The 24,949-nt window shown below is 40.1% G+C and overlaps 1 protein-coding gene across 1 annotated transcript in view; it reads right to left on the bottom strand.

Annotated features, from left to right (window-relative positions):
* Positions 1–24,949, bottom strand: part of SND1 (staphylococcal nuclease and tudor domain containing 1) — a 443,852-nt gene that overhangs the window by 197,075 nt on the left and 221,828 nt on the right. Inside the window, exon 13 of the mRNA XM_011939537.1 lies at positions 7,478–7,588. Coding sequence (XP_011794927.1) covers positions 7,478–7,588 — 111 coding nt within the window. The remainder of the gene's footprint in view (positions 1–7,477; positions 7,589–24,949) is intronic.

Below are 24,949 nucleotides of genomic sequence, written 5' to 3'. Positions count from 1 at the left end.
GAAAGGCCAGTCTCTTCCTCTGTGCTGGCTTTCAACCTGTACTGGCTTGATGTAATGCAGAGAGTAAAGACGGCAGTCGTAAGGCACCCAACTACTGCCTCCTATGATGCTTGAGCTAAAAATCCAACAGTACCCTGGTGTTACAGGAATCTACCATTAAACTTCAAGTAAGAGCTCTGTTTTTCATGGTATTCAATAGGTTCTACTTTTATTCAAAAAGAATTTTCACTTGTTGAGGTCATTAGATTGAAAGTGAGAAATCTTGGTTTATTTAAAGCCATACCATTAAACTGTTGAGAAGATAAGAACAGAGGCTGGATAGAAAAGATGAATTTCAGGAAGATACTCTCATGGGACCATTTAATAGAAATGAGAGACGGAATAAAAAAGATGTAAGGCAAGCAGTGTTAAAAATAAAGAGGGAGGAAAGAGGAAGGGCTAAGAAAACAGGTAAGAAAAGAGAAGAAAGAGGAAAAACAGCAATATCCAGCAGTACTAATAAAAGTATTTAGTGCCTGTCCCTCTGAGACTGCATGCTTTGTAAAGAGTTGAGTCTATTATCTTTTTTATTCACCACTATTATCGCCCATGCCTGGAACCCAGGATACACTCAAAAAACAAACAAACAAAAAGGAATAAAGAGAAGAAATGAATACAAAGCCATCACATGCAACACAGACTAGCCTTGACCACTGTTTCTGACAGAGGAAAGATATGCTTTCTTGGAGAACTGATTAACCCATATAATCTACACTCTGTGATAGGATATATCAGTTTTAAAATTTCAAAACACATAAATTCAATGCCAATTGTCTAAACAGACTGGTATAGAAATGAAATTTGCTTATCAAAACATTTAACAAATCACAATAGTGTCAAACCAATGTACTAACCTCTTCCATTTCAGAGTCCTAAAATTGTATCTTTTAACTTGGCAACAGAAAATGCTGTCAAATAACTCTTTACATTCATTCATAACCAGTATGTGAATGCCAGTAAAACTGAAGACACAGATACGAAGGACCTGTCAACAGTTTTTTCTTTTTTCTTTTTTTTTTAAGGCACAAGTCACTTTTTTCCTCCATTTATTGAAATTTTATGGAAAAACTTCCCTATAAATCAGAAAAAAGGGAGAGCTTCTCTAGCAAAGTCCAGAGTGGAAGACCAAGACCATTTCCTTCCCAGTGGTCTTAAAAGCACTTCATTCAATGGAATTGCAAAATATATGTACAAGCCACTGCTACAAACATGTAGAACTTAGAAAGCCCACTGTGACCCCCATTAACTGCGTCACCAAAGAGATATGCAATTAATACTGAATCTCTCTTAATAATGGCCAGGGATATTGGTTTAAGAAAGAAAGAGTTTATCAATCTGTTTATAGCTTTTTGACCAAAGTCTGTGACAGAAATGCCAGCGCAGATTTCCTACAGGTTCAAACACAGAAGCCTACAATATGAGGGCACTGCCAATCTCACTAAAAAAAGCAAGAGACTGGTCCTTCTGGGGTTTGGAGTTCAGAGATTGGAGATGTAGAACACAGCAAGGCTGGAGTGCTGGTTTTTCGTTTTTTAGAAAGAGAGTTTGCTGAATCAGAAAAATGAGTCCTTCAGGGAACTGGGAAGAGAAGTAGCCAAGGCGACGCTGAGATGAGGGCAGGTTCACACTTGCCTCTCAGAGATGGATAACAACACCATGGTTTTCTAAATCTGCAGTGTGCCAGGCAAGAAATAGAATACACATGAAAAGATAAGAGAGAGCCTGCCCTTTTCTCTTCTCCTGAGATAACCCTAACCTCATTATGTATGACCAGAATGAATCTAAATTCATTTAAATCTGCTCAGACACTAGGTTGTTCAATACAATTGCTTTCCTACAGTCAAGCTGGAGCATCAGTTTCTTTTCTGAATATATACATCCGATCTTGAAATTGTAAATCTTAGAATTAAAAGATACCTTAAAGGAATAAAGCCCCAACTTCTGAACTAACATAACTTCTGTGTTTTCCTGCAAAGAGCCAGATTCTAACAATTTCTAGGAATTCTTAAAATATTACATTTTAAAATAAGGCTAGTGGTAGCATCAGAAGATGTACATAGATGATATCCCCCATGTCTAAAGAAAACACAGCACACAGCCACGCTTTGATCAGACTCTAAACATTACCAACTCGTATTCAGTGTCCATAACATGCTCAACAAAAGCTCCACTTGGAAGACATCTAGCATGATGACAAAATTCACATTCTGGCCTCTCCAAAATCAAAACTTGGATGTGTTACACCAAATACATAAAATAGAGCATATGAAAGATTTTTATGATACTTCAGAAAGCAGAAAGGGTCCCGGTAGTGACTCACTATCTTGGAAATACCGCAGAAGGATATAAGAAATATTCCCTGAAGAAGTTAAAAGCTCTGCCTAAAGTTAGGAAGACTCGTCAAGACTAGGCATATGCAGCAGGCCAGCTAACTGGGAAACACTAAAACAAAAAGAGGAACTGGAAATGCTGGAAAGTCAATATGGGAATCAAACAGGATCATACAGAACAGAAATAATGTTTCACACTCTAAGGAGTCCATATGATGCTTCTAAAAAGTGAGACCAAGTTCAGGAGTGTCACAGAGAAACTGTGGGTCAGCTGCACCTAAATTCTGAGTGGGGTAAAAAAACAAACAGAGGATACACACACTGGAACTCTCAGAACTGTAGGACAACATCAAGGGCTTTTCAACAAAGCCTACGAGATAAACAAGGCCTGAGAGTATATGAGAAAACGCCAAAACCTTATCTTGCTAGGACACAAAGTAATGAGGGAAGGGGCAGCTGATGATAGACAACAGAGCTGGAAAGGAAGGCCGAAAGGCCGCCTTTTGGGAATGTGAGGTTTATTTACCCTTTAAACAAAAAAGATGTGGCTTCCTCTAGATGGGCTATATATTTAAGACATAATGAGGGTTTCCCAGAAGCAGAGAGGCACCTGAATAAAGGAGCCCTGAAGGGTCAGCTAACTGAACAGAGCTGCTGATGTGGTAGAGTTTGTTTCTATACAGGCAGGTGGATATGCTTGAAAGCAACAGGCAAACTGCAAATTGGTATTCTTCTTTCCCCTCTGTCTCATTTGGTCTCCCAGTGAGTGCCTACCGCATCACTCCCTGAGCGCCCGTGAAATGATATGAGAAAGGATGGCAGATCATATTCCTTTGCAGAGGAAGTAGGGGCTTCAGAGCCCTGAGAAAGCTCATCAACTTCTAGGCAGGCAGCAGTGCTGACCTAAGTCAGACAAGTTTACCAGGCTGCCCTTTCCCCAAAGCTTACAATGTTTCTCTGAAAGTACTAATGGCCAAGCAGTGCACTGGAAAGCAAAGTCAACAGAAGAGTACTCTGCACCACTGCCGATACCACCAGCAATAACCAGGGTCAAAGAAGTCTGTCGGAATTGACATCTTGGTGGGGAGGGACAGAGCAGAATGATGCCTTGCCACCTGACCCGTCTATTATTTACCTAAAGAGTGTCAGAACGAATGACTGATATGAATGCGGCATATGTTACGAATTTGGCCTTTGCCAAAGCATTAAATACAGTGCCTTAAGAAATTTTGCTTGAGAAATTAATTCAAACTGGCTTGGCTCAGTACACAATCGCTGAAGATTAAGAAGTGGCTGAAGGATGATACACAAAAGACAGTTAAGTGACAGTCTGTGCAGTGAGAGACCTGGGGGTCAACACCAAAGCCATTCTTGTTTAGGGGTTTTATTCAGGACCCAGAAAAGGAGTAAACAACTCATTAATGAGATCTGCAGAGGACACGAAGCTGGGAGGTAGAGAAAATGCATTGACAGGGGCATAAAATCACAAAGCAGAGTTCAGCTAGAAAAAATACGGCTCATCTATCTAGGGGAAAACAACCCTAAACTCAGATAATATTGAGTACCTGGCCAGATAAGGGGCAGAAGAAACATGTGAAAGAGCTCTGATAGGCTGTAATGTGAGAGAGGCGAGAAGAATGCTAAGGGAACACGGGGAATGTGTCGCAGGAGAACGAGGTGCTTCAAACTAAAGGCGAACTCAAACAAGCCAGGGTCAGGACAGAAGTGGTCTTGAAAAGTGGTCAACTTTACCATTTTCAAGAAAGGGAGGCTGCAGTGAGTCATGATTGTGCCACTGCATTCCCGCCTGGACACAGAGCAAAACCCTGTCTCAAAACAACCACAGTCACCAAAACAAAACACTAGAAACAAAAGGATGGGGATTCTGCACTGAAAATCTTTTTTAACGGCTACAAAACTATCATTCCTATCTAGCAAGCATTCTGATCTTTCTTGAATCTGACTTCACCCTCCTGGGGGTTAGCATCGAGAAGATGGCACTAGGCTAGCATCCTGGGGCTCACTGACAAAACTGCTCCAAACAAAAATTCACTCACAGTTCATGCTGAGTATTTCTTCCTGTTCTGTATAAGGCCTATATTTCCTTATGGCAATGCCTCATGGGCATAGGGAAGTGGTTAATTCTCTCCGTTTACTCAACCTGCAAAGTGCAATGACCCTGAAGCCAATTTTCTCACCATCCAGTCTGAAGGCAATTGCTCAACACAATTATCTCTAGGCAGCTCACTGCCTTAGCAAGCAAGCATCTTGTTACGTTACTTCTGCACAAAATAAGCACTGGACTAAAAAGGCTGTTTTCATCTTAAAACCTAAAACTTAAAAAATTTCACTATCTATGAATACTCATCAAGTATTATAGCACAGCATGGCTATTTCTAACAGCATAATAAAAGAGCTTATTCCAGCCTCACTTTCCAGAGCAGCCCTGCAAATTATTTTCATGCTTACCTGCCTGTCAGAATTACATATTCACTGGTGGCAGTGTGAAGCCTGCGTGGAAAATACAACTATACATTCCATTATATTGATGAGGGCTCCTGCTACTCTGGAAATGCATAACCTGTTCTTCAAGTTACCATCAGATTGGGCTGAATAAGCCCAGCATGGACCCGCCCCCCAAATCCCACGGATAGTTTAGGAATTGTTCCGTTTCCTACTGGAGCTGGATGATCAAACAGTACCAAGCCTAATCATCCAATTAAAATAACGGGCAAAATATTTGAATAGACATTTCTCAAAAGAAGACATAAAAATGGCAAACGGGCATGTGAAAAGGTGTTCAACATCACTGATCATCAGAGAAATGCAAATCAAAACTACAATGAGATATCATCTCACCCCAGTTAAAATGGCTTATATCCAAAAGACAGGCAATAAATTCTGGCGAGGATGTGGAGAAAAGGGAGCCCTCATACACTGCTGGTGGGAATATAAATTAGTACAACCACTATGGGGAAAAGTTTGGAGGATCCTCAAGAAACTAAAAATAGAGCTACCATATGATCCAGCAATCATACTGCTGGGTATATACTACCTAAAAAAGGGAAATCAGTATATCGAAGAGATATCTGTACTCCCATGTTTGCTGCAGCCCTGTTCACAACAGCCAAAACTTGGAAGTAACCTAAGTGTCCATCAACAGATGAATGGATAAACAAACCGTGGTACTCATACGCAATGGAGTACTATTCAGCCATTAAAAAAGAATGAGATCCTGTCATTTGCAACAACGTGGATGGAAATGGAGGTCATAATGCCAAGTGAAATAAGCCAGGGACAGAGAGACAAAACATTGCATGTTCTGACTTATATGTGGGATCTAAAAATCGAAACAATTGAATTCATGGAGACACAGAGTAGAGAGGTTACCAAAGGCTGGGAGGGGTAGTGAGAGGGTGGAGGTGAGGTAGGGATGGATAAAGTGTACAAAAAAAAAAAATATATATATATATATAGCTTGAAAGAATAAATAAGACCTAGTATTTGATTGCACAGCAGGGTCACTATAGTCAATAATAATTTAATTGTACATTAAAAAATAACTAAGAGTATAACTGGATTGTTTGTAACATGAAGGATAAATACTTAAGAGGACAGATGCCCCATTTTCCATAATGTGATTATTATGCATTGCATGCCTGTACCAAAATATCTCATGTAACCCATAAATACATACACCTGTTATACACTCACAAAAGGCAAAATTTAAAAAATTAAAAACAAAACAAAACCAAACAAAACCAGAACCAAGAAACGTGAAGTCAGATTTCTCATCATGAGTTCTTTGGGACTACCTTGCTTACTGATAACACAGGCAGGGAGAGAAGAAACTAAGGAGGTTTGTGAGCAAACACCAATCACGAACTACATATTTTAAATGACTATTAATGAGTCTTAAACATCCAAAGATGTGAGTACTTTCACTGGACTCTTTGTACCGAAGAATGAGGTCCTCGACAGGGTCTATTGGGAAAAGCCCACAAGAAAGAATCCAAAAGCCACAGCAGCCTGACAGACTGATTTCTCAGCTGACATTCTGTGTGACATTCTACGGATGCTCTATCCATCAGGATGTGACACGGTGTTAGAGGTAAATGTCACATATCAGGGCAATGTTATGGGTCAAAGAGCAAGAGAAGTGATCTCAACGACAAAATCTGAAGCTGAGATTAGATAACAAAATCTGAAGCTGAGATTAGATAACAGAATCATTCCTCCTCTAACTGTAGAAAATAACCTGACAATTATCAAACTCCTAGAACTAAATGGGTCCTAGAGGCTATGGAAAAACTGCTGAGTGAGGCAGGCCTCTGAAATCACGTTTAAACAATGGATATATTTTGGTTGAGTCCAAGCAGTCTGCTGAGCTATCCAGGTCAGTTCAGCAATAAGTAGCTCAGTTCTTGCTCTGTTTCCCAAGAAGTCTGGGAATCACTCAACTACCAGACCACCCAGTGACAAAAGACTCCCTGAGTAAGAGCCCTGAGGGATATCAATGGCCAGAAATACTGCTGAGCAGCATGCATGTCCTTGGGGCAACCAGCCACAGGGATGAAGGACAAGAGTAAAATGTCACAGGGCTTCTCAAATGGTCTCCTGCCAGCTGTCAGAAGTGTTTGAAACCAAAACTCATTTCCTAATAAATGTTTTCATTTCCTTTGTACATGACAAAAGGTCTAGAGGTGGTAAATGGGAGGGGCTAGGAGTAGAGGCCTTTGGAGGTAAGAAACAAAGGCAAATGTACTACACACATAAGTATGGCTTCACTGTTAGTCCCGGAATAATGATAAACATATCTGCTATAGTGTACTTGTTCATGCTTTCTTTTATACAGCTACATATGGAGATCGTATCTAATATATACCTATTTTACATGTTTTTTAAAATGGAAGACCAAGTGCACTTAACCAAAATTAGACAGCAAGTTCAAAGTGTGTCCTTCGTCTCATGGGGAAAATCTGGAATAATAATACACGCTTTCTCAGCGTATTATTTTCCAACACATTCTGCTCAGCTATAGGCACAAAACTGGGAAAGAAAAAAGTGAGGATGTGGGTTCCCATGTGTTTAGTAATGTTTGGTCTTACCTGGCCTCTGCAGCAAGCAGTTCATCATAGTGTGATGATCTCTGGTCATCATCCTGCCGGTATCTGATCACTGTGGCTAGACCTTTGCTGACAAGAGCCTCAGCAATGTTTCTGCAACAGAAAAGATAGGTCAGTGAGCACTAGAAGTGCATAAGGGGCTCAGTCAACAGAAATAATAACAGTTAGCAACTGGAGGTCTTAACGCATTCTGGCAGAGGGAGGGAGAAGCCAAGGTTTCAAGACCAATGAGTTGCTAAGCTAGAAATCCAAATAAAAGGTTAAATAACAGAGTTCCCTAGCTCAGCATTTTTCTGGTTAGCACAGTCAGATGCTATATCAATCCATATATTAAAAACTAGCAAAAAAAAAAAAAAAAAATCCGTAAAAAGCCCACATTGCACCAGGCTATTTACAGAATGTTATAAACAAGCCACAGCCCTCAAGTCTGCCATAAAATATTAGGCACATAGAGAAAAAACGGAACATATAAAAGCATGACCTAAATTTCTCAAAATCTTTCTAGCTGACAGAACAACCAGAAAATGTCTTCTTTTAGTTTGGCAACGTTAGAAACATTGGTTTTACATAACAAAGTGTTTCTCTTACAAGAACTCCTGAGAGTGGATCTTCTACCCAAAGTGGGCTTGGAAAAGATAAGACTATGAATGAAGAGAGAAGGGGCAGGCAGGAAGGAGGCATTCTATTAGAAAGGAAATCCTTTGCGCTGCGGGTCATGCCTATGATCCCAACTCTGTGGGAGGCCCAGGAACTAGGATCACTTAAGCCCGGAGTTTGTGAGCAACCTGGACAACAAAATGAGACCCCATCTCCATAATAAAAATTTAAAAACTAGCCGATTGTGGTGGTGCATGCCTATAGTTCCAGCTACTTGGAATGCTGAGGAAAGAGGAGTTTGAGGTTGCTGTGAGCTGTGATCACACCACTACACTGCAGCCTGGGTAACAGAATGAGGCCCTATCTCAAAAAAGAAAGAAAAAAGCAAATCAAGATGGGGAACACAGCAAGTAAAAAGCATAAAATCTGAGATGACCAGTTTTGGTGCAATACTCCATGGGAGCTACAGAAAATCTCAGGTTAGACTCTAATGCAAAGTAATGCTCAAATGCAATAATCTTTTTTTTTTTTTTTTTTTGCCAGAATAAGAAAATTGCTCACACTTGGGAATGAGAGATGTCATTCTATGTGGCCTGCATCTACTAACTAGAGAAAGATGAACGGGAAATGATATGCAGACACTTAATGATATATATTTGAATGGTTCCTCCCCAATCTGGAAAGGGAACTTTGTTATGAACAATCAAACTGCAAAAACAAATTTTCAAAAATTAAGTATAATTAACTATAGCAAATACTGGAAAACAAGAGGCATGATATTACTGAGGGAGAATGGTGGTTATGTCTTTCTTTGTGTCTGTCATAATTATAGCAAAGGCCCTACTCAAACCATCTGGTTTGCTGCCCTTTAGGGAGAGGCTATGGTAAGCAATAGGCTACCGTGCCATATGCTATGACTGAGTATTGTTTGAAAATGTGGTTAACTCCTAACATACCGGTCATTCTTAGAAAGTCATACCGTGCGGATGCTGGGAGCTGAACCAACCAGTATCTGTGCATGTTTACGCAATTTTACGGCTCTGTTTGTCAAAACCCAGCAGAACATGCTTTTTTTTAAAAAGAAGAAAAAAAATAAATGTGTTGGTAGAGCAAGGAGGAAAAGATGCGGTGGCTGATTATCTTCTCATTATATGCCCCTCTGCTGTCTGTTTATCTACTGCCAGCACGGTATTAATATCTCCAAACCGCCACGGAATTAGCACTTCTCAAAATCCACTCCCACAAAGAGGCTGCTTTGCTGGTCACCCTGTCTCCTGAGTCACTGCATAAGCGTGCTGGCAAATGCTGTCATTATCACAGAGTTGTGTTTGGCAGCATGGTGAAGGCAACAGCCTCAAATCAGCAGATGTAGATGTTGATACATGGTGAGGATTTAACTAAGGTTGTCACCAAGGGGCCCTAGCAGGGAACAAGAGAGGCTCTACCCATCAAAGAGCTAGTAAGAAGGCTGGGGAGTGGCATGGGGGACAACTCCACTTTTGATAGTTTGAGATGGCCTGGCTGTTTTAAATGCCAAGAGAACAAATAAATACTTGTTACTGCATTTTGAATTACTGAGCATTGACATTTTACAGTCAATACATGGGGTTTGGAGGAGAAAGTGGGAATGGCAGAGCAGGCAAGGAAAAATTCACAAAACAAGCTTTGATACAAAAAGAAAGACAACACAAATGTTTAATGATCCACCCCAGTTAATTCTGCTCAAATCAATTCACAGAATTACTGAGTACCTGCCTGGCCAGGAAAAACCAAGGGCACTTTCTCTACTTTTCCTTGTCCCTGCCCTCTTTATCCTATCAGCAAATGTCTACAAACCAGTTAAGTCCTGCCAGATGGAGTTCCTGAGGCCTTAGATTCCCAAATCACTCCACACCCTGCCCACTAACTTTCTTCTCTCTTTCCTTTAAAGCTCAGCATCTAAGCCATGTTCTCTTAGCTTCTTACCCCCTAATTATAGATTTCTCCTGGAGGAACAGTTGTGATGCTGGTGCTTAGCAGTAATGAGAGTAAAAATACATGAAATGATAACAACCATCATTATTGGGTATTTACTACGTGCCATGCATATGAGAATCACATGTGTTCTCTTCTTGGTGGGTTCCCCATGTGATACATCATCACAGTATATGGCAATTATTCATTCATTGTTTATCTTCCTTGGTGAGTGATAAACTTTGTGAGGGCAGGGGCCATGCTTTTCTTGCTCTATATCCCAGTTCCAAGCACAGTATTTTGCACAAAGTATAGGGTAGTCTGGCTTGGTGTGTCAGAGCCCCATAGGAAGGTAAGGATGATCACTCACACAAGGTATCAGAGTCCAAGCTGGGTACAAACATCTACAGGGAAGGTGGCTCCATAGCCAGGCATTAAAGACTGAGTGTCCACTTGGGAGGGGTGACATCAGTGTTACAAGATTGGTTACACTAAGGAATATCAATCCTACCAGTGAAAGTACTAAGGATAAGCCAGGTTTCTCACTGTCAGAGTAGGTATTTACAAATACGGAAAGGAAGAAAACTAGAATGAACCCTGTAGTGGTGGATTGGGATTTTAGGTATTTGTGTGAACTCATGGTATGTTGGTTCAGGTTCTACAAGAAGCACGTGCCAAGAAGGATTAGATGTGCAAGAGATTACTTGGAGAAAACTCATCTCAAGGAAGGTGGGAAGGAAACCCCAGGAGGCCTGGGAAGAGCTATCAGACTGCAGTGCAGGTCAAACCCCTGTGCAGATGGGAGAGATGGAAGGAAGGTTAGACAGGGAACATCTGAGCTATGGGCCTGTTCCAAAGAGTTTCGTCAACACTTGATAAGAAGTCAAAATTGTCCATCAGAGGAACCCTATGTCCCTCAGCAATACGCCTGCCTTAGTATCTCTGTTGCACTCTGCTATTGGCTGGGAGCAGCTGGTGGGAAGCATAGCCTTGGCTGAAGTAGCAGTGATTGATTTCAAAGCACAGCAGCTGGGCTGTCAGTCTATTATGCTTCCTGCAGTTGGAGATCCAGGAGGCACATTTTCATGACTGCCACACATGGTTTTCAATAGATATAGATAGATTTAGAAATAAACATATAAAAATAAATATAGATGGAAATGTGGGCTCCTTAGATAAATGGCTAATTTCAGATCTGGGGAAGACAGTACAAGATAAGCCTGGAACATGTTGTACTAGAAAACAGGGAAGTGCTCAAAAAAAGACAGGAGACATGTCCAAAGGACACAGAAGTCCTGGCTCCTACTGGCCAAACTGGCAACAATTTGAGTGTCAAAGAACAGTAGTAGTGGGTTATAACTGTTTGAATAAAATGAGATTCCATGAATTCATTCTAATACAAACAAATAAAGGAATAACTTGGGAGTTCAATGAGAGGTGAAAACTATATAGTTCAAAGTGTCTCCTCACAAAATATCTATTAATTACAAAGAGTAAAATAGTGGAGAAGCCTGGTAGACACCACCCAAATCAAAAGATCAAGATTACCATCATCAATAAATGATGAATCAGTGCTTAACTTTATGGTCATGAAGAAACATCACACAAACCAAAATAACTGACCTGTACTCTTCAAAAGTGTCAAGGCCATAATGGTCAAAGAAAGACTGAAGAACTATTCCAGACTAAAGTGACATGACCTCTAAATGCAACACCTGATTCTGAACTAGATCGTTTTCTTGAAGTATTCCATTAGAACAGTTGGCAAAATTTGAGTAGGTTTGTGGATTAGATGGTAGCAATGTGTTAATATCCGAGTTCTAATTTTTTTTGAGTATTCAGGAAAATGTCCTGCCTCACAGAAAATGCACAATAAATTATCTGAGGAGAGGTACAATAGATCGGCCAGTTGCTCTTAAATAGCTGAAAGGTATGCTCTTTGTACAGTTATGTGCAACTTTTCTATAGCTTAAGTGGTTTCAAAATTAACACAAATACACATTGTGAAGTAAACTGGAAAGTTTTAGACAATTATTAATTGTCAATATATTGTTACTTCCAATATTGGTAGAAGTGGGAAGGCAGGTAAAAATATGATCAAACAATTAAGGCCTACTACAATTGAAATTTTACCCCCTAGGATTCCTGTTCTCTTGTATGGGTATGGAACACATTTTCTCCATGTTGGCATAATAATGGACCCTACGGTTTTACTACTATCTTATAGTGGCTAAGTTTGAGCTTATATTACAACCTGCTTGCTGCGGAAATTAACCAGAGGGGAAGATGTCAACTGCTCGTCTATCTTTTGAGCAAGCCTGCCTGTGAATCCCATGTCACTTGTGTTTGTTTATATCAGGAACCACCTGATCATGCCTAACGGAAACTGTTGACTTTCAATAGAACCCTAAACATCTCTTTCAGTTTGGAGAAGCATTTCAGTCCTAGCACTAATTCTCTTTGTGTTTCCAGCTGATATGGAGAGTGATGGCTTACTGTTAGACTTCCAAGGCTGTTAGGTCCCTTTTTAGATGCCGATTGTGAATTATCCATTCAGGCCAGACATGTATAATTGGAATAGAATTACTGATACACTCAAGAAAGCAGGATTTATAAATTTGTCTAAAGCAGCATAATGTCACAGCACACAATTTAATGTTCTATTTTCTTACTGGGCAACTGATCAACTCAGTAGTGTCAGGTTCTGAGCCATCTTTAGCCAGGAGAAAATCTCCTGACCTTTCATTAGCAGCCTAAAGAAATGAATGAGACAGTCAAGTACATGGATCTAGGCTAATTCCACTTTCTCTCCCTCCCTTTCATTCTCTTTTTAAATTGAAGTCCCAGATAATTGAAAGGAGGAAGACAAAAGCTGGGAAAGCATGCAGAAAGTTATCATCCTTGATTACATGCTGGGAAAACTTGGCTAGGAAAATAATGTTCCAGTGCTATATTTCCAAAATAATTAGATTTCTCTCCTCTCCTCTCCCCTCCCTTCCCCTCCCCTCCCCTCTCTTTTCTCCTCCATCCCTCCCTCCCTCCCTCCCTCCCTCCCTTCCTTCCTTCCTGCCTTCCTCTCCTATGGGGCTCTGACACCCCAAGCCAGACTACCCCTCTAAGCACATATGCCTTTGATCTGCCTTAATTGCTTTTTATTTTTTAATATATATAAAAGGGACGGGGTCAAGCCCTGTCACTCAGGCTACAGTGCAGTGGTATGATCATAGTTACTACAGCCTCAAACTCCTGGGCTTAAGGGATCTTACCCCAGCCTCCGAGTAGCTAGGACTACAGGCACATGCCACCATGCTTGGCTCATTTTTGAACTTTTACTGTAGAGACAGAGTCTTGCTATATTGCCCAGGACGGTTGCGAACTCCTGGGCCCAAGTGATCCTCTCACCTTGGCCTCCCAAAGTGCTGAGATTACAGGCATAAGCCACTGCATCCAGCTTCTGCCCCAACTGCTTTAAGTTGAATTGTTTTGGCTGTTGTGGTGGCTCACGCCTATAATCCTAATACTTTGGGAGGGCGAGGCAGGAGGATCTCTTGAGTCCAGGAGATCAAGGCTGCAGTGAGCCGTGGTCACAACACTGCACTTCAGACTGGGTGACAGAGACGGTCTTAAAAAAAAAAAAAAAATTGTTTCCATTCGACACCAAACGCCAACCACTGCTAACTTTCCAGAGAGTCAAACCATGAAGAGGCAGAGAGCTGGTGAGATCTCTAGAAAGGGGACTTAAGACAATTGCATTTCTGTTGGAAAGAAGCTATCTTAGTCAAATAGGAAATTCTAGAAAGAGTTCCTCCCTGCGCTATGGGAGACGGTGGGTAGCTGGGTGAGGTAGACAAAGTTAGAGAACTCTTGGCATGTCAGAATGTCACCCTGTGGAGTATCACATTCTGGGCCTCAACAGTATCACGAGAGTGGGTACAGGGAATAACACTATTATACCCCCACACACACCCTCCCCTTCATTCTCCAACTGAAAAGGTGCAGATAACTCAGTGGCTCTGTTTCATAGATTTTTATCTAGCTCTTTGAAAACATTTTTCCCTTAAAAACTATCTACATTTTATCAGTCTCTGAGGCATCCATGGAGATCAGAAAAGCCGAACATTTTCCTTAAGGTAAACACATGTGGGCACATATTCAGAATAAAGTAAACCCATAAAGAAGTGAGCCTGCAATGTATTTTAGTCACAGGTAAAGGAAAGAAATGAAATACAATAAATAGGGTAGTATATCCATAATACAGTAGTCCCTCCTTATCCGCAAGAAATATATGCTTCAAGACCCCTCCAAGTAAATGCCTGAAACTGCATATAGACTGAACTCTGTATTTTTTTCCTATACATACATATCTATAATAAAGTTTAACCTACAATTTAGCACAGTAAGAGATTACCAACAATAGCTACTAATAAAATAGAACAATTATAACAATATGCAAGCATCCATAGCCAGTCGATCTAATTACTGAGATGGCTACTAAGAGACTAAGATGTGGGTAGTATATACAATCTTGATACAGTGGAGAAAGCGATGATTCATAGCCTAGGCTGGAAGGTGAGATATCTATCTCATCATTGAATGGGGCTCCTCAGAAAGGCACACAATTTAAAACTTATGAGTTGTTTATTTCTAGAATTTTCCATTTAATATTTTCAGACTGTGGTTGATCATAGGTAACTAAAATTGCAGGACTTCAAGGGGAACTACTACTTCATCGATAGTAGAAGCATATATCTCATGCAGATGCCTGCATGCATGCACACACACATATTTATTACATATTCTTTATGGTAACTTCAAGGCTCTGTGATAAAATTTTATAAACTAAGCACAAAAGGCACCTCATGGCTGTTTACTGTGAGACATCAGGCATGCATCCTAGGCCTCTGTCACACATGACCCTCAAAAACTCCAATGTCTTAATGCTGGAAAACTGCCCCTACTCCCTTTACACATTGACTATACTTTCCCCACAATTACAGGCATTCTCAGAAGAGCTAGGATAGAGTTTTGAAGGTGACAGAGTTCCGATCCTGATTCCTAACGTACCACGTGGCTGATCTCACTTATCGTCAGCTATGCAGGGGATGTTTTACCATGGGGCTGATCTAGAAGGGAAGCTACAGGGTGCTGATATCTTTCTTTGTAACTAGGTTAGAAACGAGAAAGGAAGGTCACCACAGGATTCATTAACAGGGTAGAAAGCTCAGAAGACTGAAAAACTATTTTCTTCAGATTATTAGTTTCTTTGCTCATATATATGGAGGACGTGGGCTACCTACCCCAAAAGACAGTTAGCAAGTAGGAAAAATGCTCAATGGTGAACAGGCCCAAAGCAAGGCTCTCTTTAGATCTTCCCTACAAGTTCACACTAAGATGTCTAACATCCATGTTCTTTCAAGCAGGAACCTGATCATTTCAGACTTGAGACAGATTTGGCTTTTGTAAGCTGACAAAAGAAATCTCTAAAGGGTAAGGGCAAAAATTATAGTTGAGAGAGATCTAGAGACAATGAGCAATGTGCAAATATCTTTTATTAAGTTACTATTTTCCAACCAGGTCTCCAAGGAAAAAGTCATAGAAAGTAACAGGGAACTTCCAAAAGCTAGTGTGATGGCATCTTCAAGGAGTCACACCATACCCTTCCCACCCAGTGTTTTTTATTCTCCAGTCTCCACTGGTTCAATTCCTGTGAATCTGGATCATCGATATTTTTGTCCCCATTTTTGTTCTTCATATATATCTAGGAGGCACTTCTCACATAACCAAGCTGCATCCGTAGACAGGAGATTCTGTTTTGGAAGCCTTGATAATTGGAAACATTTGAGGTGGCACACATGCTTTATAGATTTACTAAATCTCTCTCCCACCTTCTTCACTATTTTTCACTTCCCCCTTAAACTTATGTAGTTCTAAAAATGACTGAAATTGATTTTTTAAATCCGTTTACACTGATTAACAATTTAAAGCCCATTCTCTGTTTAACAAGTCCTGCCACCAAGAAAACCACCAGAGAATCAAAACAGTGGCTAGAGACTTTCCCAGAATTCATAATATAGTCTGAAAACAGAGGAAAATACAAATCCTTCGACATCCCTAGCCAGGCTTTGGTAACTAGTGTGGAGTGACGGGAAAACCAAGGGTTGTCAAGAGCTGCAGCATCTTGGGGCAGGGCATCCTTACTCCAATCTGTGAGAGCCAATTGTCTATACCATTTGACAACCCACCAGCACAGCTGTGGTTATATGGCAACATAAAGGCATGACCCCAAAAAATCAGACTCATGAATGAGCAGGTATGGAACTTACAGCAAATAAAGCAAAAAGAATACTCTCCTAAACAAATCTCTCCAATAAGTTTCAGTTCATATTTAAGGACCATTCAGAGTATGTACAGGTCTGTGATTGTAAATACAACTGAGAGTTGAGAGCATTTTCTAGATACTGGAGATACAAAAATTAAGAACTCATGGGAACAATGACTCCGCATTAATGAATCCTAATCATTCTTCCTTATGAGAGGAGGAAGTGGAAAGAAAACAATGAAGATTGATATGTGGACTTAGTCCTATTTTAAGAACTCAAAAGGATGCATGGTTAGAATGAAACCAAAGGACACCCATACACAACACTGGTAGAGATGCTTCATGAAAGAAACATGGGAGGTAGGGAAGGGGAAAGAGAAGGAGAGAAAGAGGAGAAAAAAGTCATTCCATAAAATGAAGATATGACTGTTTTGTAGATAAATACACCCTTGAATCCCTACAGCACATACCCATTGAAAGTTCATTATCCATAAGCAGCTTACATTTGAGCCCTGACAAACACCTCTCCAGCTTCAGAGGCCACATCTCACTGAGTACCAATAGCTCCCTTCAGTTTGGGAAGAAAAGAAATAAAACCAAAGATATCTGGGTTTTAAAAGTGGGTAACTGGCTGGTGAGCGGCAGCTCACGCCTGTAATCCTAGCACTTTGAGAAGCCGAGGTGGGCGGATCGCTTGATCTCAGGAGTTTGAGACCAGCCTGAGCAATATGGCAAAACCTCATCTCTTATAAATAAATAAATAAGAAGGGTGATAAAGAAATGTCACTTCATAATCCCCCAGCCAGAAGAGCTACTGGTCTGCTTCAAGGTATCTCTGAGAAATAGCATGCCCATTACCTAATTTCCACTCATTCCCTTCCTACCTAGGTGAGCACCTACCTGAGATCTCTGGAAAGAACAACGAATGGGCAGAGGAAGATAAGATAGAAATATACATGGAAGCAGTAGAATTCAACAACCCACTTTATAAAGCTGGCGAGTAGAGAATGCAGTGTTAAAAATATGGGTCAAAGCAATTTAGAAAAAGAGAAGGAAGAAGGCATAACATCAAACAGTTATATCAAATAGTTATGCTTAGTAAATAGACAATTTTATTCTGCCCCCAGGATTTCTGCAGTACTGTAATCTTATTGCCACCTCTTATTTGATAGTTTCATTTATTCAGCAATATCATGGTTATGGCTTTATAAGACAAGTAAAACTGGTATTTGACTCCGCTATGCCAGCTCCTCTCTGAATACCACTGCACTTCCATGTCAGCAAAATATCTAGGGAAGTCAAGACATGATGAATGTTGGCTGAAGTATGTAGGGCATATTAAATATAAGTGGAAATAAAACAATGTCCATCTTCAAATATCTAATGTTTTCCCTGATCTTCAATCATCACAGTAAGAGAAGAAAAACAAGAAAAAAAAAACCAAACCTGTTTAATAGAAAGAAACTGCATAGACTTGTCTGAATCTCTTTAAATGACAGAATATGGGGTAATGTCCCCAAAGTGACACTCCTGCTATACAACAAACATACTTCTTTCCCAGAAGGAAACAAATAGATCCTTCAAAAACAGTAAGATTAGACCAATCAAATACTGGATTAAGCTTGAAGAAAGTAAACCACATGCACTTCCAATCCAACTAAACTGGTCCACTCACTGCTAAATATGCCATGCATTCACATTTTCAACTATCTGCAGGACATGTGAATTTGTATGATTCATCACTGTGTAAAACTCAGCATTTCAAAAATAAAACTCACTTCCCTAGATAAAAGCGTTTTTGAATCTTACCAAATCAGCTCCTCCTCCCAACAGCCCTATCTGGAGGACCATCATACTCTCAGCACCTAGGCCTGACATCTCTCTCATTCCTGTATAAAATTTCTGAACTCAAACCTACAGTGTTTCTCCCATGAACATTTTCTTTTTTATTCTCTCTCTCTACCCCAGTTGAGACTCCTACTGCCTCTCACATGGACTACTACAGCCTCCCCTACCTGGTCTCCTGGCGATGCTGACCAATTCCAAATACTGTCAGCTGAATCTTCTTAAAGGATTAGGTTGGCAAGTAATCCTCATCCTTAAACACACCACAACCACCACAGAAAACTTTTTTAGAAATTTTCTAATACGAAGACAATCATTAGCATCATATCTGAATGATGACAATGAAGGGGGAAGGAGCAAAGGACAAAGAGAAGAAGGCAGGATGGAGGGCTGGGAGACAGAGAGGGGCAAAAGGGAGCAGGAAAAGGAAATGGATAGGGGAGGGGAGGAAGACTAAAGTTTACCAAGCGCTAGTCTAAACGCTGTACATTTATTAACTCATTTGATCTTCACAAAATTCTGATGAGATAGGGACTATTATTATTCCCTATTTTACAAATGAGAAAACCTGAAGCACAGAAAGGTTACAAAGCTTGTAAGTGAAAAATAACCAAGAAGGAGGCACACACAGGCTGGAGGTAGAAACATGGTGTTTCCGTGATAAAAAGGACATTGCCAATGACCTTGTCCAACCTATAATCTGAAAACATCTGATGACAAACTCTCATCCATTTTCACTCAAAATAATATTTCAGACTTAATGAATATCTACAGGATGTCCACCATGGAACAGGCATTTAAACACACATTAACCTAATCATTCTAGTAATACAGAATACAGAGGCAGTATATATTGCTTCCAAAGAAGAGAGAAACATTGCAGTCTTGCCACATGTAATCATTTTGTAAATGGCAGAGTCATGATTAGAAGCCAGGTTTTCTGATTTCAAATCCAGTTTTCTTTTGACTCGACAGTGCCACAATTACAGGGCAACAGATTATGAAAGGTATTCTACAATCTACCCTCACATACCTCTGACCCTATTCCGTTCAATCCCTTCCAACTTTCTGCTTTAGCCTGAACAGGCTATCCTTAGCCACCAACTAAACCTGGCATTCTCCCCATGTCAGTGCCTGTAGCTGCACCACTCATCTGGCACTCAGCTTTTACTGCTGTATATTATCTTTTTTGGGTACATATTTTGTCTTCCCAACTAGATCACATTCCTTACAGATCCAAGAAGAGCAAAACACTTAGTAGGCACTCAATAAATATTCATTGGCTAGCTGATTGATTTTACTCACTGAGTTCCTAGGAGGTTCTGTGGGCTGCTGGATGAAAACAAAGTAATAACTGACTGAGTCATAGAATTTTTGAGCAAAAAGACTCCATAGAGATAAACTAATCCAAATGCCTTCATACCCAGATGAAGACAGACCCAGAGAGAAACCAAGGAAATTTTTAAATGAGTTGTTGTCTAAAAGAAAAACAGAGTGACACCAGCACAATGGGCATCTAAGAGCCTTGATTCTTAGTCTGTTTCCCTTTATTATACTGCTGTGCTTTTATAATTCTATAAAATAGAAATAAGTATACTGTGCACATGAATTACCTAGGTTGCCCTTCATACATTAAAAATTTATTAGCATATTAAAAATAATCTATCCACATACTGTAAATTTGAACACTCTAGTACTAATATGTTAGCTAAATTATATATTCAACATTTAATTACAATAATTTGCAGGCCTTCTGGGGATTCAGAGGATTTTTTTGAGGGGTATGGGAGAAATGATTCGAAAATGTCTGATGACCTCTTCTTTTCTCTCAAGATATATTCCAACTTAATGTAGAAATGTTTATTGTAGATCTAGGTATGTTTCCTTCATTCCTTTTTTTTTTTTCTGCTCCTCTATCCTTTGAGAAACAAAATTTCACAAGAAAGATCAGTATAGGGAGTGTGAATAGAGGTATCAAAAAACATCCTCAGCTTCTCTCAGTCAGTGACAGCGGGAGTAGGAATTAAGAGTTTGTGTAGTCACTCAGGGGACTTTTCTCTACTCCACCACTGTCCTAGACTCCGGACTCAAGTCAGTAACCTCAAAGGGTCCTGATACAAAAAATGATTATAGTCATTTCAAACTTTTGTGTATAATATGGTCTTTCAATATGTGTTTGAAAGCCAACTTTCACATGTTAAACAATGGATGTAACAGTCAACTGTCATCTCTCTTTTAACATATCACACTGTTGTACTCTTTTTTTTTTTTTTGAGACGGAGTCTTGCTCTGTCGCCCGGGCTGGGGGCTGGGGTGCAGTGGCCGGATCTCAGCTCATTGCAAGCTCCCCCTCCCGGGTTTACGCCATTCTCCTGCCTCAGCCTCCTGAGTAGCTGGGACTACAGGCGCCCGCCACCTCGCCCGGCTAGTTTTTTGTATTTTTTTAGTAGAGACGGGGTTTCACTGTGTTAGCCAGGATGGTCTCGATCTCCTGACCTCATGATCCGCCCGTCTCGGCCTCCCAAAGTGCTGGGATTACAGGCTTGAGCCACCGCGCCCGGCCCACACTGTTGTACTCTTAATTGGATGCAATGCTAAGCTGTACACCACAGAAGATGAAAATCATCAGATGACTACCCTGTCCCTGTCCCTGGCAGGTGGGGCAGAGAGACACGTGACAGAGGCTCTGCCTATTAAATGTTTCTGCGTGGAGACTAATACAACAAAGAGGGAACAGTCAGAATTCATTTACAGTGGTGTCCTGCCCCTGTGACACCATAAGGGAGGGTGTCCTTGCCAGACTGCTCCTAACTAAAGACAACAATTCTGCAACCGGCTTCTTGGCCCTTTGCAGCAGCCCTGTTCCCCATCTCTTTTCCAAGCCTGATGCTCCAGTGAGTTATACCAGCTCTTCATAATGTCCCATATATATTCCTTTTGTTTAGAATAGTCAGAGTTGTTGCTGTTTCTTGCAACCAGAAGGATCTTGGCAGTACATTATGAGGTTTGATTTCAAAAGTTAAATAATAAAAAGTACAGCGGGCTGTGGTGGCATGTGCCTGTAGTCACAGCTACGTGGGAAGCTGAGGTGGGAAGAACCGTTGAGTCTAGGGGTTCAAGGAAGCAATGTGTTATAATCATGCCTAAGAATGGCCACTGCACTCCAGTCTGGGCAACATAGCCTGTCTCTAAAACAAAACAAAACAAAAATAAATGGTCCCTAAGCATGAATTGCGCAGGTCATGCCTTCTTCTAAACTAGGAAACACGAGAGCCCAGGCCCAGGGTGAGAGGTAGGTGACACAGGCTTCAAGAAGTCTTGAATGCCCAGGTAAGGACATACAACAGGATTTTCTTTTCCCGGGCTTGCATGTATTACCCAATTCCCATTCCAGCTGCAGTGTCTAAGGCAGACGGTTGGGCAAATCCCACTCTAATTACAGAGTCCAGGAAAGGTGGCTGGGTAGTGCTTAATCTTTAATCTTCTGCTTAGGTACTTAGGATAGAATAAGAGGGAGGGATTCTGTCTTGCTCTGTCACCTCACCACTAGCTGAGTAGGAACTTAATGACATGTTTTCTACTTGAACACATAAATTTCTGTGAGGTTCCCTAACCCACCTGAAACCCAACAGTTAAAAAGGAGAGAGGCAAGAGAATACTGGTGATGAAGTGAAGGTGGCTTCGAGGATACTGCCACTGGGTGAAGAATAAATGCAAGTTTAGAAATATCCGTGAACGGCTTATTAAACGGTGGAATATATAAGAGATGAGTATCTCAAAATAAAGAACATATCAATCTCTGGTTTTCACAAAGATACTACTATATTCCAGCAAAGAGATCAATTTAGGTGCTCTTAAGAATTAATGAACAAGGTAAATGTGAGGTGGGTCTGTTGTTGGTCAAAGATATATTCTCCTAGTTATTTTCATTACATTTCTAACCAAATATGATGCCCCAACTACATTCATTTTCCTAATAGAAAAAAAAATCGATCACAGACAGTAAACTTCTTACCAGTTAAAATAATTTCACATCTGCAGGTACCAAAAACATATTCAGCTTTTAGCTTAGCTTATTAGGTTTGTTTTCTAAAGCTTACAAAAGAGGAAACCAACATTCTAAAAAAGACAGTTCACCGCGTGGCAGAGTTGTGTGTGTGTATGTGTTTTAAAGAAGGTCTAATTAATGTAAGATATTGTGTCATATCAACATTTTAATAGGAAAAAAAATCCTCACCTAAATTATAAAAAATAGGTGAAGAGGGAGAAGAGCACAGCAAAACAAATGTATATGGCCAAACAGAAATGTTGGGAATAAACACTGATCAATTAATTCTCTATCATCCATACCAACAAAAGAAAGAAGTTACACATAGCATTGGTATTTATTCTTCAATACCGAAAGTCATGTAATCTTATGCACTTCCTTCAGCCCTCTCAGGCCAGAGAGCAATTCTGAGCCTGTTTCACAAAAGCCTACATGGCACAGAGCAGGAATATAGAGCAGAGGGTCTGGGCTCTAACTTAAGCTCTCTCTATAGCTGTTTCACCTCACGTAAATGTGCTAAGCCTGTGCCAGTTTCCATACCTTATTATAAAATGAGATGCTAGATCTAAATGCTCTACAAAATAGCTTCTAGCTCAGACATATTATAATGAATTTTCTTTTTGAGACAGGGTCTCGCTTCGTTGCCCAGGCTGGAGTATGTGGCACAATCCTAGCTCACCACAGCCTTGAACTTCCGGGCTCAAGCAATCCTCCTGCCTCAGCCTCCTGATGAATTAGACTACAGGCGTGCACCACCACGCCTGGCTAATCTTTTTATTTTTTTGTAGAGATGGGGTGTCACTATGCTGCCCAGGTTGGTCTCAAACTCTTGACCTCAAGCAATCTTCCTGCCTCGGTCTTTCAAAGTGTTGGGATTACAGGTTTGAGTCCCTCCTCCCAGCCTATAATTTAATTTTTAACAAGAACTAGGATCTACTTATTAATAGTCATGAAGTGCATGTTCAATATAGATTCAAACTTCTATCCATATCTTTATAATGACACTTGATGATAATATTTGAGGCCAACAAGATTGTATATCATTTCAATGAGCATTAAGCATACCTTACACATTTCTAGTTGTGGAGCACTATGGCAGCAGGAGGAATTTCATTATTTTCTGTGATAAGATACAGTTTTCTGCATCTTATCATTGAAAATAATGAAAAACCAAACACTCATCTTCACATTTACACACAGTCATGCACTGCATAATGATGTTTTGGTCAATGATGGAGCACATATATGCATATGGATCCCATAAGATTGGATCCTAAATGGAGCTAAAAAATCTGCTATGGCCTAGAGACTGCATAGTCATAGCCTGCAGCACAATGCATTACTCACACGTTTGCGGTGATGCTGGTAAAAACAAACCTACTGCACTATGAATCCTATAAAAGCATAGCCCATACAATTATGTACAGGCAGTAATGGTAATGGATAACAATAATAAATGACTATGTTAATGGTGCATGTATTCACTACCATATTTATTACTGTTATTTTAGAGTGCACACCTTCAACTTAAAGAAATTAACTGTAAAACAGCCTCAGGTAGGTCCTTCAGGGGTTATCCAGAAGAAGGTATTGTCATCATAGGAGATGACAGCCCCATTTACATTATTGCCCCTGAAAACCTTCCAGTGGGACAAGATGTAGAGGTAGAAGACGGTGATATGGATTATCCTGACTGTGTAGGTCTAGTCTAATATGTATGTTTGTGTCTTAGTTTTCAACAAAGGAGTTTTAAAAAGTAAAATAAATACATTTTAAAAATAGAAAAAAGTTTACAGAATAATGATATAAAAATATTTTTGTAGCTGTCTGATGTTTGTGTTTTAAGCTAAGTGTTACTACAAAGGAGTCAACCTTTTTTTTAAATTAAGCATTATAAAATAAAAGTTATAGTAATCTAAGGTTTATTATTGAAAATGAAGACTTTTTGAAATCAATTTAATGTAGCCTAAGTGTATAGCTTATAAAGTCTACAGTAGTGTGTACACTCCATGATGTTCAAACAATGACAATTGCCTAAGGACACATTTCTCAGAAGGTGTCCCAATTGTTAAGTAATGCATGGCTGTAGCTTGTTAAGTAGTATACTGGCCTATCAAGCTTATACTAGAAAAAGATAAGTAGCAGCAACATGTCAATAAAACCATTATGAGCTGTTTCTTGAGTGGTATGAGCTTGACAATATACTAAGGATCATAGGAGATTATTGCACAGTAAGTATTAAAAAGGCAGATAGACTTGGTGACTACTACAGTCCACTCACCAAAAAATTATTACTGAAAGAATCTTGACTGTAATTCCTTCTTCATTTTATAGGTGGCTAAACTGAGATCCAGGGATAGTAAGTAGTATTTAGTGATGGGCAGGGGCTAGAACTCAGGTCTCAAGTCATAGAACAGGCATCCTTCCACCAGGACAGCCTGTCTCCTACATTCAATACACAGATTAGAAGTCAACCAGAACAAACTACGTAAGGAGTGACTTACACGGATCTCAAGGGCATTATGCTAAATTTGAAAAGCCCATCTCACAGAATCACATATTATGATTCCATTTATGTAATGTTCATGAAATGACAAAACTATAGAGATGGAAAACAGTTGTCAGAGGGATGATGGGAAGGAAAAGGGGTAGAAGGGGTGGCACTAGGGAGACCTTTGTGATGACTGAATAA

Source organism: Colobus angolensis, unplaced genomic scaffold, assembly GCF_000951035.1.
Source record: "Colobus angolensis palliatus isolate OR3802 unplaced genomic scaffold, Cang.pa_1.0 Scaffold182, whole genome shotgun sequence".
In the NCBI taxonomy this organism is placed as follows: Eukaryota; Metazoa; Chordata; class Mammalia; order Primates; family Cercopithecidae; genus Colobus; species Colobus angolensis.
Note: the sequence above shows the minus strand (reverse complement) of the source record. Positions and strands in the feature narration are given on the sequence as shown.